The sequence below is a fragment of the Pezoporus flaviventris genome, unplaced genomic scaffold (assembly GCF_033815535.1).
Source record: "Pezoporus flaviventris isolate CSIRO_AGI_PZ_B2104156 unplaced genomic scaffold, CSIRO_AGI_Pfla_v1 ptg000022l, whole genome shotgun sequence".
NCBI classification, from domain to species: domain Eukaryota; kingdom Metazoa; phylum Chordata; class Aves; order Psittaciformes; family Psittacidae; genus Pezoporus; species Pezoporus flaviventris.
Genome location: NW_026892570.1, coordinates 2,939,366 through 2,957,866, shown reverse-complemented (window position 1 = coordinate 2,957,866; position 18,501 = coordinate 2,939,366). Strand labels below are relative to the sequence as shown.

The window sequence follows — 18,501 nt, the reverse complement described above, 5'->3', positions numbered from 1 at the left end:
ATCAGTATTGTAATATCAAGCCCTGAATGAGGTGACTTGGAGAAGAGAGGTAGGAACTGAATGTACGTCAAGTGCAATGCATTCAAACACTCAAGGGCGGGACAGCAGCTTTGCAAGGGTACAGTTAAGGCACAAATAAACAGTAATTTCTGAGAGTAAATTCAAGGTTATTAGCTAGTTATGTTTCATGAAAGCATTTTAGAACACTGGGAAGACTTAAGTTACTTCCCACTCATGTGGCTTTTCTCCTGCAGATTTGTTTACCTTCCTGATGGATACAGAAGCATTTGAGTCACCACAATCTTTTATTTTTTTTTTTTTAAATCTGTACTTGATATCAGATGCATGTTCCCTCACTCACCTGAAATCAGACCTTCATTTCTTCCTAAAGTCAAGACGTGGATAGAAATAAGACAGCATTTTATAAGGGTTTGGCTCCATTTTTGTAAGACTAGATTAATGCAAAGCCAAGATATCTCTGAAGTCTAATTACAAAGTTCCTGAGTCTGCAAAATCACCTCAGTCCTGGGATCCTTACCTTTTGGGAAGCCTGGAGAGCTGCTCCTGACAACTTGTCAAAAACTTCAGTACTGTTCAGGATGTCCGATATTGAAAAGGCTTCACAAAGGCATAAACATTACAATTACATGGGTAACCTAAAGCACGTCCACGCTCTATGTCAGTGATACCAATAGGCTTGGGTTGACCTGAGTCTTTGCTAATGACTTCCTTTCCCCTCCATACTGGATTGCAAAAATACAAGCTGCCTGGCTGGCCAGGTGCTCCAATAGACAGCTGAAGGACCCACAAAGCAATGAAGATCTAAATGACCTGCACTATTTCACAATGCTTCCCTTGTTTCCCATTTCCACTTACCATCGCTAGCTTTTTGCTATGCATGCACCAGCCTACTGTGCCAGCTTTCTAGGCTCTGCTCTATACCAGCTGATTCTGGCCTCTCATCAACTTGATCCATGCTGTTACTCATAGCGTTTCATAGTCTAATTGTCTAGTTCTTCCTTTCCATGCTTCCTGAGTTGTGTGGGCCAAAAGACTGCCCATTGTTCTTTGGGCCTAGGAAAAAAGAACATGCATATTTAGGAAAACTGCCTAGCAACTGCTTTCCTTATTGCAAGAAGAGAAGCCATTTGCATAAGAAACCTTCCAGCTGGAAGCCTGCAAGTCTACTCTGCTGGGAGCTGATTTTGTGACCAATCCCCAAAGGAGAACTCCTGTTTAGTCCTGCTCCCTCTGGGTGGCCTTTCCATGCTGTCCCAAACATCAGTGGGGGCAACGGTGCAGTTGCACAAGGTGCTGTGTGGCAGCCAGGAGCTGCTGCTCCCATTTCTGACTGTGCTCACAGTGCTCCCAAGGATCTTTTTCTCATTTTGTTCCCACATCATCTTTTCCTCACACCGTGTGCATCACACATTACAAAGTCAGCAGCTTCAGCTGCTAACCTTTGGAGTTGTGTCACTTGCTTTGCAGATTTCCTGCTGAAAGTGACAATCTGTAGCACTACCGTGCAGAGGGAGCTCCAGATAGTTACACATAGTTCCTCCCCACAATTACTAAATGGTATTAATGGCCCACACAACGACCTGGCCCAGGAATCACTTCATCATTTCTCTTGCTGTTCTATTCCTGGTCTCTAGTAAATGTTGGATGCAAACTTTTAATTTTGTAAAGCCCCAAACAAAACATTTGCTCTAGTAAAATCAACAGAAAAATCCTCCACCAGTATACCAACTACAATCCAGCAAATTGCAAAAAGTGCTGGGATTGAGGACATGGCTCTCTTATGCGCTAAACATCTAGACAGCGGTCAAATCATTTCACCACCTGCAAAAATGATTTTGAAAGGCTGTGCTGCTACTCAATGGAATGAGCTGCTTTCTATCAGAGTTCTGCAAAGTGCTCCGAATTGCAGCTCGTAAAGCTAATTACAATGTGTGAATCATTGCTTTCCTGCAATTTATATCCATATGTGTGGTTATTTTTGAGAATGATTCAGTTTTGTATATATAATTTTAAAAGGACTTTTTAAGTTAATGAACATCTGTGCTAAGAGCCCCTCAACAGAAAAGCTTGTGTCAGCCACCGGTGATGCTGACTGTGTAAACTTCCTGCTATTCTATAGGCGTAACTATGGATCCCAAGGATCTTACTGACTGCATACAGCAGGAATAACCCCTCTGAAACAATTCTGTTAAAATGCTTTAAAAATGGGGTAGGAAACCCAAAATTTTCAAAATTTTCATCCATTTGAAAACTGTAATAATCTATTTTATAACCAAAATGGGACTGAACAGTAAATTCTTAAAGCTTTCAATGAAGCAAACAGAGGGGAAAATTCCACTTAACATTTCCCAAAGACACTTCGATGAAGTCTTTGATTGATATTCGGAGCTCTTAGCTATAGGGAGTTCAACACAATTTCTGCATTTCCTGGCATATGTTTCTGGGTGCTGCTTCCTGGCTCAACTTATTTTCTCAAGATGAACCTACTTCTTGACATCCAGCATGAGAATCACACTCATGGGATGGATTTACAAAGGAATAATTAAACACAAAAATTCAACAGGTAATCAAGTAACTGATCGCAGAAGCAAGGTCATTCTGCTTTAGTTTGCCTTTTTAATCAGCTCCATTTTCCAACCTAGTCAGTATGTTTTTATGTCTCTGCCCTCTCTACACTGTTTGATCTCACCAACTGAAGGAGAATGTGCTCCAGAAGGAATGGAGCCAGCTTCCCGTTTACACGTTTCATGCGAGAAGGGGATTAAGTCTGGTAAAACAAAGTATGTCACAACCTCAAGGCTGAAAAACTCATTTTCTGTATTACCATCTTGTCATTTCCCCTGCAAGATGGAGTTTAGTAAGAACTCACTTTTAGATGCAGCACACTACATATGCTGGACATCTGATATTTCTTCTCCTAGCACCAACATGGAAAACCTTCTTGGACTCCTCTGGAGTCCCCCTGGATTCACAGGATCTGTGTCAGTGAAAACAGATGGAAACAGAACTATAAGTAAGACCAGTGACTTGGTGTCTTTGCCCATGGAAGGGAGGCTGGAACTTGATGATCTTAAGGTCCTTTTCAATCGTGGAACTACAGACCAGTCAGTCTCACCTCTGTGCCTGGCAAAATCTTGGAGCAGATTCTCCAGGAAGGCATGCTAAGGCACATGAAAAACAACAAGGTGCTTGGTGACAGCCAGCATGGCTTCACTAAGGGGAAATCCTGCCTGACCAATTTGGTGGCCATCTATGATGGGGCTACAGAACTGATGGACGGGGTAGAGCAGTTGATGTCATCTATCTGGACTTGTGTAAAGCGTTCGACACTGTCCCACACGACATCCTTGCCTCTAATTTGGAGAGACATCAATTTCATAGATGGACTACTCAGTGGATAAAGAAGTGGCTGGATGGCTGCACACAAAGAGCTGTGGTCAATGCCTCAATGCCCAGCTGGAGACCAGTAACGAGTGGTGTCCCGCAGGGATGAGTGTTGGGACCGGTGCTCTTCAACATCTTTGTTGCTGACATGGACAGTGGGATTGAGTGCGCCCTCAGCAGGTTTGCCGATGACAGCAAGCTGTGTGGTTCGGTTGATACCCTGGAGGGAAGGAATGCCATCCAGAGGGACCTTGACACACTTGTGAGGTGGGCTGATGCCAATCTCATGAAGTTTAACCATGCCAAGTGCAAGGTCCTGCACCTGGGTTGGAGCAATCCCAGGCACAGCTACAGGTTGGGCAGAGAAGAGATTCAGAGCAGACCTGCGGAGAAGGACTTGGGGGTGTCAGTTGATGAGAAAATGAACATGAGCCAGCTTCAGTGTGCGCTTGCAGCCCAGAAAGCCAACCGTATCCTGGGCTGCATCAAAAGGAGCGTGACCAGCAGGTCGAAGGAGGTGATCCTGCCCCTCTACTCTCATGAGACCTCACTTTGGAGTACTGTGTGCAGTTCTGGTGTCCTCAACATAAAAAGGACATGGAACTGTTGGAACAAGTCCAGAGGAGGGCCACGAGGATGATCAGGGGACTGGAGCACCTCCCGTATGAAGACAAAGCATTTGACACAGTCTCCCACAGCATCCTCACAGCTAAATTGAGGAAGTGTGGACTGGATGATCAGGTGGACTGCGAACTGGCTGAAGGAGAGAAGCCAGAGAGTTGTAGTCTATGGGGCTGAGTCTAGTTGGAGGCCTGTAACTAGTGGAGTGCCTCAAGGGTCAGTACTGGGACCGGTATTATTTAATATATTCATCAACGATTTAGATGAGGGAATTGAGTGTACTATCAGCAAGTTTGCTGATGACACTAAGCTGGGAGGAGTGGCTGACACGCCAGAAGGCTGTGCTGCCATCCAGCGAGACCTGGACAGGCTGGAGAGTTGGGCAGGGAGTAACTTGATGAAATATAACAAGGGAAAGTGTAGAGTCCTGCATCTGGGCAGGAACAACCCCAGGTTCCAGTATAGGTTGGGGAACGACCTGTTAGAGAGCAGTGTAGGGGAGAGGGACCTGGGGGTCCTAGTGGACGACAGGATGACCATGAGCCAACACTGTGCCCTTGTGGCCAAGAAGGCCAATGGCATCCTGGGGTGTATTAGAAGGGAGGTGGTTAGTAGGTCGAGAGAGGTCCTCCTTCCCCTCTACTCTGCCCTGGTGAGACCGCATCTGGAATATTGTGTCCAGTTCTGGGCCCCTCAGTTCAAGAAGGACAGGGAGCTGCTGCAGAGAGTCCAGCGCAGGGCAACAAAGATGATTAAGGGAGTGGAGCATCTTCCTTATGAGGAAAGACTGAGGGAGCTGGGTCTCTATAGTTTGGAGAAGAGGAGACTGAGGGGTGACCTTATAAGTGTCTATCAATATATAAAGGGGGAGTGTCACGAGGATGGAGGCAGGCTCTACTCAGTGGCAAACAATGATAGGACAAGGGGTAATGGGTACAAACTGGAACACAAGAGGTTCCACTTAAACTTGAGAAGAAACTTCTTCTCAGTGAGGGTGACGGAACACTGGAACAGGCTGCCCAGGGAGGTTGTGGAGTCTCCTTCCCTGGAGACATTCAAAACCCGCCTGGACACATTCCTGTGTAACATTATCTAGGTGTTCCTGCTCCGGCAGGGGGATTGGACTAGATGATCTTTCGAGGTCCCTTCCAATCTCTAGCATACTGTGATACTGTGATACTGTGAAGACAGGATGAGGAAGTTGGGGCTGTTCAGCCTGGAGAAGAAAAGGCTGCGTGGAGACCTCATAGCAGCCTTCCAGTATCTGAAGGGGGACTATAGGGATGCTGGGGAGGGACTCTTCATTAGAGACTGTAGTGACAGGACAAGGGGTAACGGTTAAAACTTAAACAGGGGAAGTTTAGTTTGGATATAAGGAGGAAATTCTTTCCTGTTAGGGTGGTGAGGCACTGGAATGGGTTGCCCAGGGAGGTTGTGACTGCTCCATCCCTGGCAGTGTTCAAGACCAGGTTGGGCAAGGCCTTGGGTGATATGATTTAGCGTAAGGTCGCCCTGCCCATGGCAGGGGGGTTGGAACTAGATGATCTGAAGGTCCTTTCCAACCCTAACCATTCTATGATTCTATGATTCAATCCTAATTATTCTCTGATTCTACTCTATTTTAAGGGCCTTTCCAACCCTAACCATTCTATGATTCCATGATAAGAAAACTTCACTTGGGAAGTGACTACATCTATAGCCATGCTAAAAATGATGGGCTGTAGAAGTTCGAGACAAAGCTGAATTTGGTCTCTGTGTAGAACTGAGCAGGTCAGAAAACTGCAGTTCCAGACCAGCAGTCAGGGATGTGTTAAGTAAGAGCTGAGGAAAGAGCATGCTTCCTGTACACGACAAAATATACTCTGGCAAGAGCAAATAGTAACGGGCATCAAGCCATATTGCTAATCCTTCATCATCAGGATAATGCCATGTCCCAGTGCCTACAAGTTTTTAAATGCTGACACTGTGCTGACCTTTAGGAAGCTCCTAAAAGCCCTTTAGAATCATTAGGCCTAATTCTGCATGTGATTATGTTACTTTCAATTCAGAGTTAGTGCGCTGACTTTAAGGCAGCTAATTCAGATCTCTCTAGCTGGTCCATTATTTCCCATATTGTTTCCAGTTGCATGAAATCATCTATGCACGTCCCCAGGGCTGCTGAAACCCTCTGTCCTCCCCAGCACTACACATGATGCAATGAGCCTATGACGAAGGAGGAAAGCCAAGAAGTCCATGTAGGGAAGCAGATAACTTCCTTTTGAGCAATGGATGCAAAAATAGCTGCTAATAAAAAGCCTTCAAACTGTGCCTTCAAACTGTGACAATTCAATACACACACCTACGAGGATGCCTTGACAAGCTGCTTGACTTCTCAGTAACTCTTTCTTGTTTTCTTTAGTGCAACCTCCTCCAAACTCCCACACACAGGTATTCATCTCTGTAGTGACAGCTGAGACCTGCAGGTGTTTGCTGCTATTGCCCTTTTAGAATAGACAGACACTTGTTCCAGCACTGTAAACATTTGTTTCGTTATGCTTGCCCAGCTAGTTACAGCCCAAATAATAATAAACCGGCCTTTTCTTTTTTTAGCTCCTTGCAGTCATGCATTAATTCCCTTTGCAAATAGGCATTCAGTACTGGAAATAGCTTAAGCAAGATCACTCTCTGTTGATTATTTTACTAGCACTACCTTTTAGCAAATGAAAGTCACCAGAAAAGTGTATTAATGCAGTTGCCAGAAATACAGCATTCTCCAGTATTAGGCTCACACATGAAGGAAGGACTATGCCTAGCAGGCAAGCTGCTATACCATTCCAGTACTCTAATACCAACGTTATTTCACAGTGTTCAAACTGCTACTCTTTGTTAAGCAACAATGGAGATCAGAGTTGGGACTGTTTGCTGAGGACTATAATACTCCCAAGTGTAGAAATGGTTTCTCAAACAGTATTGTGACCTTTTTATGTAGCGAGAAGGTCTGAAAGCTGGGTATTTTTAAAATTGGCCTCGAATAGTGAATTGTGTAATCCTCAGGTTTTTTGGAAGTCTTCCTGCGAGGCTAAGAAGTGTAATAATGTCTCACATCTTAACTCAAAGCACACGGGAATTTTATGTTTTAAAAAGATATTTTTTTCCCAAAATAGTCACTTAGCGGTAACATTAAAGAAGTGATCAAGAAACAAAACATTAAGAAACAAAACAGAAAAAAATCTTTCTCACCCCCTCAGTTGTTTACTTTTTGGAACCATGATTCTATTTCTTCAGTTCTTTACTCACCACCAAACTAGACAAGACCTGAATTTTAATTAAAAAAAAAAAAAAAATGCAGCCCCCAAAGAAGCTAAAAATAAGAGAAACAACAGTGTTTTTTAACCACTAGAGGTATAAGATGTGCCAATATGAGCTGCAAAATAATTCACTTAGGGATTGAAACCAAAAACTTCAAGAAAAAAGGGATGTTCTTCATTTGCAAGGAGTAGAAGATGAGAGTGTCCCAGGGCACTGTTGGACAATACAGTGACTGTGCGCCAGTGACAGGCTGTATGAGTTTAGGATGTACTATGCAGCATGTTTCATTGGAGGCTGAGGTACCTCTGATACAGCAGTGGGCAAAATCTCATTGGGAAGTCCTACTGATGTCTGCACCAGAAAGACACTGAAACTGCTGTTTCACACACTTAAAGTCCTGGGAGAAGGCTACCATGAGGAGAAAAGAAATGAAGAACCTTTCCTTCTGACAGCGTGCATTTTAACCCTCCAAAACAGTTGGAAGGGGACAGGAGTACTTTTTCTAAATACACCTGAGAGGTAGAAGCTGGGAAGGGGGGTTAATAATGTGATCAGGTAGGTGTACACTGGACAGTGAGTTAACCCAGGTTGCAGATAAAAAATCCGCAGCCATTAGGACTGCAAGTTTATGGAGCAGCCTTCCGGGAAGAGCTCTGGCAGCAGCATCCTACTTGTTTTCAACACCCACTCTGATGAAAGGGGTTGTGTGGTAGGATAGGAGTGGTCCAGGAGTTAGAAATTCAAGCTTCAGAGGCACAAGACTGCTATCCAATTTGGTGGTATACCTGAGAGACATCTGAGAAGAAGCCTGTCAGCATTTTGCAGGCCACTCTGTATTAATTTATCTAACTAAAGTCTTTCTTCAGAACTTGCATTGGTTATCTGTGTTTTTGTTTCCTCTCTTGCTGTATGATTTGGCTGTGGTCAGCTTCAGTTTCCACACTGCTCTGAGGCACTGAGGACAGGTGACAAGGCCAAAGGTGCTCTGAGGGGCATTACCAAATGCCAGTAATGCTACAGGCTGGCTCAATCACTCAAACCATTATAAAGAAGATGGACTGATGGGGATTTCAGCCACCTCTTGTTGTGTGTCAGGTGTGACCAACTTCCTAAGATCAGGAATTTTTGTCAAACATGATTTCTCTTTAGAGGCTTAGGACACTGTCGATACCCTGGACATCTCTTTTTTCCTGGCAGACAGGAATTTTTATGGGGTTTGGTGCCTTACATAGAAAGTGCTAAAGTATTAAGAGCATTGGGGGTTTCCATGTAGATTGAGGAGGTCTGAGGTTCTTGTAGCTCCTCCCACTCTCAACCTACTGTGTGGCATCCTGCAAGGCTTGGGCTTAGTAACCTATGTTGCTTCTTCCAATCCTACAGGGTATCCTTAATTTTAATAGCAAAACATGGTACAAAATGCACATGGCACAAAATTTTATAAAGAAGCTGTGTCACTTTCACCCATGTCAGAAGTGAAGGAAAGTGATTTGTGACATGAATCTGTCTCTTTGTGGTGAGTTGGGCCTAAAGGAAGATAGAAACCTGATGAACAGCCCTAGTCTTCTGACAGTTTCTTGCACGGTTTGTACAAGTGGAGGAAAGGAGTCCTTATTCTCTCCACTGTTCCTCATACTGTTGCATAAAGGCAAGTAAGTTATACAATAGCTAAATAAGGATTACACAACTGAGCTCCATAAATCTAAATCAGAAACAGGGTCTCTATCCTGCACTGGATAAATATGAAGGGTGAAATTCTGGTCCTAATGAAGTTAATGGCAAAGTTACTCCAGTGAGATCAGAGTTTCATCCAAAATCTTGGCCCAAGCCTGTGGCTGGCTGACCAGGCTGGATATTTAAAGCAGATCCCTGTAAAGTTTTTTCTAAGTACTTGGATAAGATAACCTTCCTTTCTGAGGGGGGCGATTGTTTGTTTGTCTCCTTTTTCCTTTTCTCCTTTTAAGCTTTTTGCTTACAATAAAGTTACGCAGAAAAGTATGTTAAGTCTATTCACTAAGCAACTACTTGCAAACCTGAACTGGAACCCTAGAAAGGGATTAATATACTATTTCTGAGTGCAAGAACAAACGTTAGTAAAGCAGTGGTTCCCCTGCTTCAGTGTCAATACTTTAATCCATTAAAAGCTGCTGCTGAGTCACACTACTTGAGCATGAGAAGGAAAGATGGGAAACCCTGACCTGTGCGGGTTGGGATTTCAAACAGCACAAAACAGACATCAACAAAACAAATAAAAGCCCTTAATGAACCTGAGACCTAAGCTCTGCAAGTAAATAACTTTGTGAAATGAGCCACTGTGCTATAAGAACTGCAGCGTTGCTGAAGCTGTTTGGCACACAGACCAAACTAATTGCTCAACAGTTGTTTTACTTTTGCCTCGGGTGGACAGAAGTGCTGGGTAAGAAAAGCCATGCAGATTCTTCATGTCTCTGTACTTATCTAGTCCAACTAGTGAAAATTATTGCTGTTACACTGAATACAAGTACAACAGGGCTCCCCCCCACCCACAAAATTCCTGCCTGATTAAAAAGAAAGGAAATAAGAACAGAGGAGTAAAAGGAAAGTTTGTGCAATCAGGGCCACACAACATATGTATTCCCAGCCCAAGGGTTATTTCTCTCCCCCTCCCTGAGGCATCACTTAACAACTGAGCTGATTCAATGCAGAATGTCATTAACAATCTAACAGTGAACAAGTACTGGGGATCATTATTATATTACAGAAGCTAGATATAAATAATCATATTGGGCAAATCTAACATCCTGATAGAGTGGTAGGATCCCAAAAAGCTGATTCCAGTGTATTAATAAACACAAATGAACCATTTCTTGCAGAGCTTTTTGGAACTGTGTGGTGGAAATCTTTCCAAAAAGTATCAGATAAAGCTGTCAAGGCTGGAGAAGAATTGCTTCTATGTATGTGATTAAGCCTGGGCAGTTAAAAAGACTTAGCCTGCGATAAACAATTAGATATGGTAGGTCAGTGCCATCCCAGTGTCATTGTTGACAGTTTCATTACTTAGGCCTGCCATGAATATAATTCTCCACGCAACTGCCTGGAAAGTCATCATAGCCTTGACTGTTTCATGACCAGCTTCTGATCAGCCCACATACGGCCCAAGCAAGGCAAGCCAAAACCTTACAGGCTCAATTGTTAACTTCCAACTTTTATCACTGTGAAATACAGTATCACAGTAGGCTGTGGCCCTGTCCCTCCTCTGCAAAGGCTAGAAGCCAGCCTGAACATAAGGGGCCAGAGAAACAGTCCTTCATCTTTTTCTTACTTTGCAGAGTAAGTGACTACCCAACTTTATACCTATCCATCACGCTGCAAGCTTACACCATCATTTTGGAAGGACCAATGTTATTTTACGTGTCCATTCATCCCTTCTTACTCTTGTCAACCTCTTTCTACCTTCATTCACACTTGTCTTTTACTAACACCTCTCTGAACTTACCTTTCCTGCCTTATTAGTTCCCACATCTCCCTTTTCACACTACTGCCTCTTCTTTGTTACACCCACAGATACTACCCTGGCCTCAAAAAAAAAAAACAAAACAAAAGAGTTATAGAAGAAGGGAAGAAAAGAGCGATTCTGTGCAAGAGGCAGTGAGAAATGCAGTGTACCCTTTGAACTGGGTCCTTTGAGAGGTACCCAAGACTACCCAGGTTATGCAAAATTTTCTTTGGTGAACGCCTGCTTTCTCCAGGTTATGTATCTTATTCTAGATTTATGATTCACTGGGTAGAAGCATTGCTTTTGTGCTTATGTGTTAAGACTCAGTGATTAAACCCAGAGGTACATGAGCAGGTAAGATGATGCCAAAGTCAGTATACTGTGATATGCCTGTGCCATGCCTCTATTATCCCCAGGAAGACCATATGATTACTTAGCTTCATCCTGTTTTGCACATAGTTTTTCCTCCAGCAGGGAGTTGCTAATTTTTGCCAGAAATAACCAGAGGATTTATTGTTAAAAATGCTGCTACTGACGGCAAGGCCTTTGCAAACACTTACTGTTATGCACAGGCATTCATTCTTTAGTATAATGACAAACATCATAAACAAATTCATCCTCAATGAAGTACAGAAAAGAGACACACCACCTGTCCCAGTAAGTATTGCTCATACTTCAGCTGCAAAATCAAGAAACCCTGGCCATTGATGCTCACTGGTGTCCTTGCAAGCACAAACAGAGGGAGGCAGTGATTACTATTCTGTGTATTTTTCCAAGTTCCGAAGTGCAGCTTGCTTGGTTTACATTGACCAAATAACTTGAAGTGCCAAGTTTCCAAAATAACAAAATGTCAGAGGAACCTGGCTCATATGCTTACTAAATACTAGGTTTGCCTTTTGAAAGAAAAGACAAAGAACAGCAGAAACAGTTACTTCTCAGCTGTTAAGTGAAATAACATTCAAAAATAACTCTTGTGTACAGCTTACTCTGCCTTGTCCAGCTTCAGCTGGACAATCTCTCTCCAGGCATCCTAATGGTACTGACACCAAAGTGACACTCTCCTCTATGCACACAGCAGCCCAAACTGAGGGGCTAAGGAAGAGACCTTCATTTTAGCATGTATGGAATACACTGGCAACAGGTCACATGAGAGGCAGATACAGAAAATGTTCATAAAGATGCTAAGTGTAAGACAAGATCTCACAGGATAAACTCTGGGGTGTATAAACACTTTGGTCATGGATTACCTTCCCCAAGTCATAAACACCTGATAGGTTCAGTTCCAATTATGAAATTACAAATGTGGCAGCAAACAGCAAATGCTCTCAACTACATGACTTGCCGCATTGTACAAAGACAACACCAACAACAGTAACTAATGCACACATTCCTGACATCCTAGCGATCCTAGAAGCCCTTTTCGAACTTCATAGATCATTTTAGGGCAGCCAAGCTCAGGAAAAATGGCCTGGGGCAGAATGAAGAATCTCAATGGTCTACTTGTACCCACAACAAAATAATTCTGCAACCATAAGCATAATAAGGACTAAGGACTTGGCTTAAGGCAAGAAAAACTTAAAACTTAAAAAGCCTTTCAGGTGCTGACTACATAGTAATTTCCCAACAAGTCTCTTACTGATTAAAATAACTGGTCCAGTGCTGCTGTCCAGTACTTATACCTCTAGTAAACTGAAACATAAAATACCTGAATGTTACAATTTCCATTTCTCTTAGCAATATATAAGAACATATTTTAATAAATCCTAAGTGTTGGGCCAAATTTGATTGACCACTCTTCCTTTTTATCTGCTGCTGCTGCGTCTTCACTAAAGCTAAGCAAACTTGCAAAAATTTCTATCCAGAGAAAAAGACCCTTCTGCAATTTATTATTAGGATGTAAAGCCAACATATATACACAACAAGACATGCCAGTCTTACTCTGATTAGTTTCTTGACATTTACCAAAACTTTGTAACTCATAATGGCATTCTCCAGATACCAGGATGAAAATTACCCGACAGGCAGATGGTCAGGTGTAATAGCAGAATCAGTAGTATGAATGCAGTAAGATGACTGAACAAGGTCTAGGTTGCTACCCATTACAGCAGTTCACTTACCCTATAGTAATCCGTGCTGTATACATCTCTAGACATCCCAAAATCCCCAATCTTCACCAGCAGGTTCTCACCAACCAGACAATTGCGGGTAGCAAGATCCCGATGCACGAAGTGCTGTGACGCCAGGTAAACCATACCAGCTGCAATTTGCTGGGCAATGTGAAGCATCTGGGATTGGGTCAGCTCAGCAGGACGGTTGCCTTCTGCCATCAGTACTGCATCTGGTCCATGTGCCCTGCACCAAAATGCAAACTGATTAAGTGATAGGCCACTTGTAAGCTGGAGAGCTGAAGCGCATTAGTGAGCCTAAACCCGCACAACTGACTCGCCCAAACCTAACAACTAAAAGGGCTATGAATTCATTGGTGAAATAGGGGAAAACTTATATCCTGTCTTTTTTTCATTTACTGTTTTCCTTTGCTGTGTGAAAGACAAGTGGTGCGAAGAGCATTACACAACAGGTGATATATTACAGACATAAGGCACATGTGTTCATAATACTAACACTTTGTCCAAAACTACCAGTTTTACCGGTTCCATTTTAGTAATCTTTTCTGGAGACAGACTGGCAAAATATAGCTGTTTGGTAACTGAGGAAAACCTTATCACTCTGTAAGAGTGAAAGGCAATGAAGTGGCATGCACAGCATCACTTTTCCTGTGACTAGCATTCCTTGATTTCTCAAGGGAGAGAGGCTATTGACCCTTCCATCTTTTCTTAAAGAAGAAAGACAGCTTCCTTCTGAGACACTATCTAAGAAACAAGGGCAGCAATTTTAGATTTATGTTTCTAATACCCTTCCTATCTAAATGCCCACCAGGAAACCATTTTTGCTTATTTTATCACCAAGTCCTGCCTGAGATGGCAATTCTTTACAATGGGAAGAGGACACAGAACACACACTACTTGGAACAACTAAACAGCTTCAGAAATTCAAGCTTTTCAAGATCTAGCAAGTCCTTAAAATGCAATTATCAACTGATTAATAAGGAACCTCTATACAATCCAGCAGAAGGAGAGATGATTTGCATTTGGAAAGCCCAGCAATGTACTGGAACACATGTGCTTCACCCATCCTAACTGTTAGCTTTGGTATACATGTATAACATCCTAAGATCCTGAAGATACAGATACAAACATTCCCACACCCAACATTTTTTTAGTTAGCATTCTTAGCTAACACTTATCCAATTCTTGAGGTCATCTGCAATCATTCCTTTGATACAGTTTAGGATAATCTGAATATTCTTTTCCATCCATTCCATTATTCTGCACTTTCAGAAGCCTTTTTTATTCCATTCATGAAGACTATTCCTTCTAAGAGACCACTTCTCCTCTTCCCTCCTTAACTTTTTTTTTAATAGAACTTATTTTTATTTTTTCTTAGAAGTTCTTCCTTCCTACAGAGAGGAGTTTCAGAGAATCACCTTTCTAATCAGTAGAGCTGAGGCCTTGATTTATCCCTAGGGGAAGGGCACAGGAGTTGGGGAAAGAGTTGCAAATTAATCAAAACCTGTGAGACCAAATCTGACACTACGTATTAGAAATATGATATTAAAATTGCCCCAAGGGAAGAACCTCATGATCAAAATGACAGATGTGAGAAAGAAATGAAGGAGGGTGTGTAGCATTGCTGGGACTGCATCCGGTACCAGGCAAAGAAGCTCTGCTACAGGGTACATACAGGCAGCTATTCGACTGAAGTAGATTGTGGGGAATAAACAGGAGGATATGAAATCTCCAGCCAAGACTTACAGGCAAATCCCTATTGAAAAGCACTGTGCCTTTTCATTGCCTGAATTTTTTAATGACTGCTTTTGCACATAAGGATCTGAGTCACCAAATTAGAGAGCTCTTCAACTTTCTCTAGCTTCCTTGAGGACATGGTCTGTATCTAATGAAACTTTTGGACTATTCTTAACACTCCACCCACTTCACTTGTTCTCTTGGTGCTGGCTGTAAATAAGGTGCTCCTCAGTGTCTGCAACATCAAGGAACATTGACAGAAATTTCTTTGGATCCGCATGAGCCTTCACTAGTCAGAAAAAGCACAGTACAGGCAAGACTTTGAAGCTTTAGTCCTAGATCTCAAACAGCTTTTGGCTGCATGCAGACAGCAAGGCTCATTTGGGTTAAATTTTAGATTCATTTTTCCCCAGCAGCCTTTGATGGCGCTGCAGGGTAACAAATACGGGCTCTTACAGCCTTGTAGAAGTAACCTTTGATGCGGACCACAAGCTGCAGCAAATGCAAGAGGAATGACAAATTGGAGCTTCAGCTTAACAGCATGTCCTAGCACAATCATTTTATGTTCTAAAGACAAGGGCTGATTAATAATTTAAAAAAAAAAAAAAAAGAGAAGACCTAAGGTAGGAAATATATTGTCTGCTAAACTATCTTTCTGTACAATAATTCAAGATAAGAGTTATGAGGTAAGAAAGCACCAAGCAAAAAGAATCAGAGAGTAAGTATTTATTACAAAATCAGAAATTACTTCTTATCTGCTGCAAATCTGGCTTCTTTTAATGGAAGTTCATTGCGCTGAAGAAGTACTGCGATGGCATCTTAGAAGACTGCAGTGCTTTTCTGATCCATGGCAGAGGTCCAAGCAGACACATGTAAATACCCTAACATGGCTCTGACAATATATCCTCTGCCAAAGAGATAAGCAATCTGGGAAAAGTAATAGCATTTGCTCTGCATCTCTAGTTCAGGCCCTGGTCTCCCTGCCAAACCTGGCAGTTTTGCCAATAAGGGAGAACGCTAGCTGGTGTCATTTGCTTTGGTGTGGCTATTTGTTAAGCAGACATTAGAAAGAGCAAACTCACTTCACATAGGTGATCAAAAATGCATATATGGTGACACTAGCAGTCACTAGCTATTTCAATCAGTTATTAAATCTGAACCTGTTTGAAGGGACATCAGTTCTGATTGTTTTAGAGCTTTGTCAGAGATTCCTTTCCAAAATGGTGGTACCCCCAGCTGTCTTCAGCAGGAGAAATCTCAGTACACTGAAAGGCCTTTGTGATATCCTTTGACGAAAATGGCAGAGAAGACCCTGAAAGAACAGTTCCTTGTGCAAACGTTTTTTTACATATGAGCAAAAGCTGTTTCTTAACTGCTTGTATTTATGTCAATGAGTGCAGGCTAGTGGAAATGGGGCATACGCAGAGCCACTGTTCACAACTTCCTGGTTCCCAAGTTACCTAATATTGTGAACCCTAGGTATCATCTATTTATTTATGACTGCTTTGCTACAAAGTTTCAATTTCCAATACACATTCCTGAACAGCTTTTTGAAATAAAGTCCTAATCCTGACCCCAAGATGCAGCACTTTCCATTGCACTGAAGTTTCCACAGCTCAGCTTTTCTGCTTCAGATTAATGGAAGTATTTCCAAAATACTGAGATGAGGGAAGAGAAAAGGGGTTAGATTTCAAAAGCTTTTAGATGCCTACACATAGCAATAGGTGTTGAGTGGGATCTTCCCAAGTGCTACCAGAAAGCCTGCAAGAAAATAATTCCTACTGTAGGATTTATAAGCAAACATTTCAGAATACACAAAATATATTTAAAACAATATTTCTTTGGTTCCCATTTGTTTGGTGCAAAGCATAAGGCTTGACTTCATGATACTTTCAAATAGGCAATTAACAATGAGCCCCACATCCCAGTACATGAGAATTGCATAGATTGTTGCCAGCATTTTCCAGTGGTGGAGGTTAATTAGACATTAAATACCAATAACATTTACCTTCTCTACCCAGTTCTAGCTCAGCAGCACAGTACGTGTTCATGAATTTACCTGAGAAATTTGTTAAGATCTCCATGCTTCATATACTCAAAGACCATGATGAGTGGATCACCCTCGACACAAACACCATAGAACTTGACAATGTGCTCATGTTGCAGGTTAGTTAGCAGCTCTGCCTCACGGTGGAAGTCCTTGCGGGCATTGTCGCTGGCATCCTTCAGTGTCTGTCAGAGAAGATGAAATTTAAGGAAGGTGAGGTATTTGCAGAAGATAGCGAACATGGGGGATGGTGCTGTAAGGGTAAGATAAGGACACACTACTGCATGGAGAATGGAAAAAGTACTTACTTAATAACTCTTTTAGAAATGTAGATGTGATCTTTAAATGCAATAAAAATTATAGCAGTACACCTTTAATTCTTCTGCCACACATTATACCAAACAAGAATTTTCCTTATGAGAGGATGAGGAATACTCATGATCTTACTGTGCCAAGTGTTGTCCACAGAGAAAATAAACTGATCCTATCCAAAAAATATACTATTAAACAGCTGGTTCACATCCTTTAGCATTTAACTCAGGCAAACCCTAGCATCTTTTTGATATTTACCTTTCTTGTAAGTAATTTAAAATAAAACTCTCATTGCTTGAAATACTCAGCGGGAGCATAGATGTATTATGTATTACTAATGTCGCTGTTGCTGATGTTTGCCCCTGTGCTGTGCTACACATAAAGTAGATTTATACAACAGTATGTCCCTGGACAAGAACTTACAACCTGAGACTTCAGCCAGAAACTCCTTTGAAATTCAGTAAATCTAGTCATATGGCTAAGACTACTCATATGCATGAGTAACTGAAGGATCGATCCTAAATTGATAGACAGAGAGGACCTACATGCAGATCAGAATTCTGGTGGGTGAATTTTTCTCACACCCTTTTATTTATACAGCTCTAAACTCTTGTATATTTTCGTTTTGAAGGAAATATATCAACACTGGATTAAACAGGAGGCTTAAATGTTGTATAATGAAATAATGCTAATATAACTGCCATGCATAGACAGTTTCAGATCTCTTCTTAAGAGCTGTACTTCCTGAGCAAGAGAACACTTCCATGCACAAAAAAACAAAGCAAAACAAAAGTTCTGACACCAATTATATGAGGAATAATTATAATTGACAGTAAACCACTGCTAGGCTCTACCTTCAAAAGGCAACGTGGTTACACTCTGCTAATTCAAACAATATTTTTAAAACACTTAGAGAAAGATATCAGGTTACTAATGTTTACAATTTAGTATTCACAGAAACTGATGCTTGTGTCCCGTACCTCTGGATTTTAACTAAACCTATACTTAATACAAAGAGAAGACACAAAAGCAGCGGTATTGTTTTACCTAAACATGCTTTTTCCTGACCATCTAGTCACTTTATTTTTCACCATGAATTCGTATACAGAGTATGGGACCAAGCTTATTCATCAGAACAGACACAGAACACACTGATACTGTGCAGTCATTCTGCCAACATATTCAGATTTTGGCTGCACTAGTCATGGTTTGTTCAAGCCCTTTCTTTAACAGGGATACTGTCCACTTTTCTAGTATTGTATTTTTGCACGTGTGAAGAAGGGAGTAAAAGATGACTGTTGGAAAAGACACTTTACCTGTAAAACTGAAACCACAGGACTTGAAAAATGAACAACTGCCATAAAAAGGTTCAGATGGGGAGACAAGGGGCAGGGCAGACTGGATAGCCATCTACCAAGTTCACGGGCTTTTCCCTGTGGATTTTGGGCTCTATGGATCCTAGAGGCAACAGAAATCACTCATGCCACAGATGT

General features: G+C 41.9%; 1 protein-coding gene across 2 annotated transcripts in view; it reads right to left on the bottom strand.

The window, feature by feature from the left end:
- The window catches only part of NTRK2 (neurotrophic receptor tyrosine kinase 2), a 217,519-nt gene that overhangs the window by 42,314 nt on the left and 156,704 nt on the right, over positions 1–18,501 (bottom strand). For both annotated transcript variants that reach the window (XM_061456280.1, XM_061456281.1), the window contains 2 exons: positions 16,709–16,881; positions 12,904–13,138 (listed from right to left, as the gene is read on the bottom strand). In XM_061456280.1, coding sequence (XP_061312264.1) covers positions 12,904–13,138; positions 16,709–16,881 — 408 coding nt within the window. The remainder of the gene's footprint in view (positions 1–12,903; positions 13,139–16,708; positions 16,882–18,501) is intronic.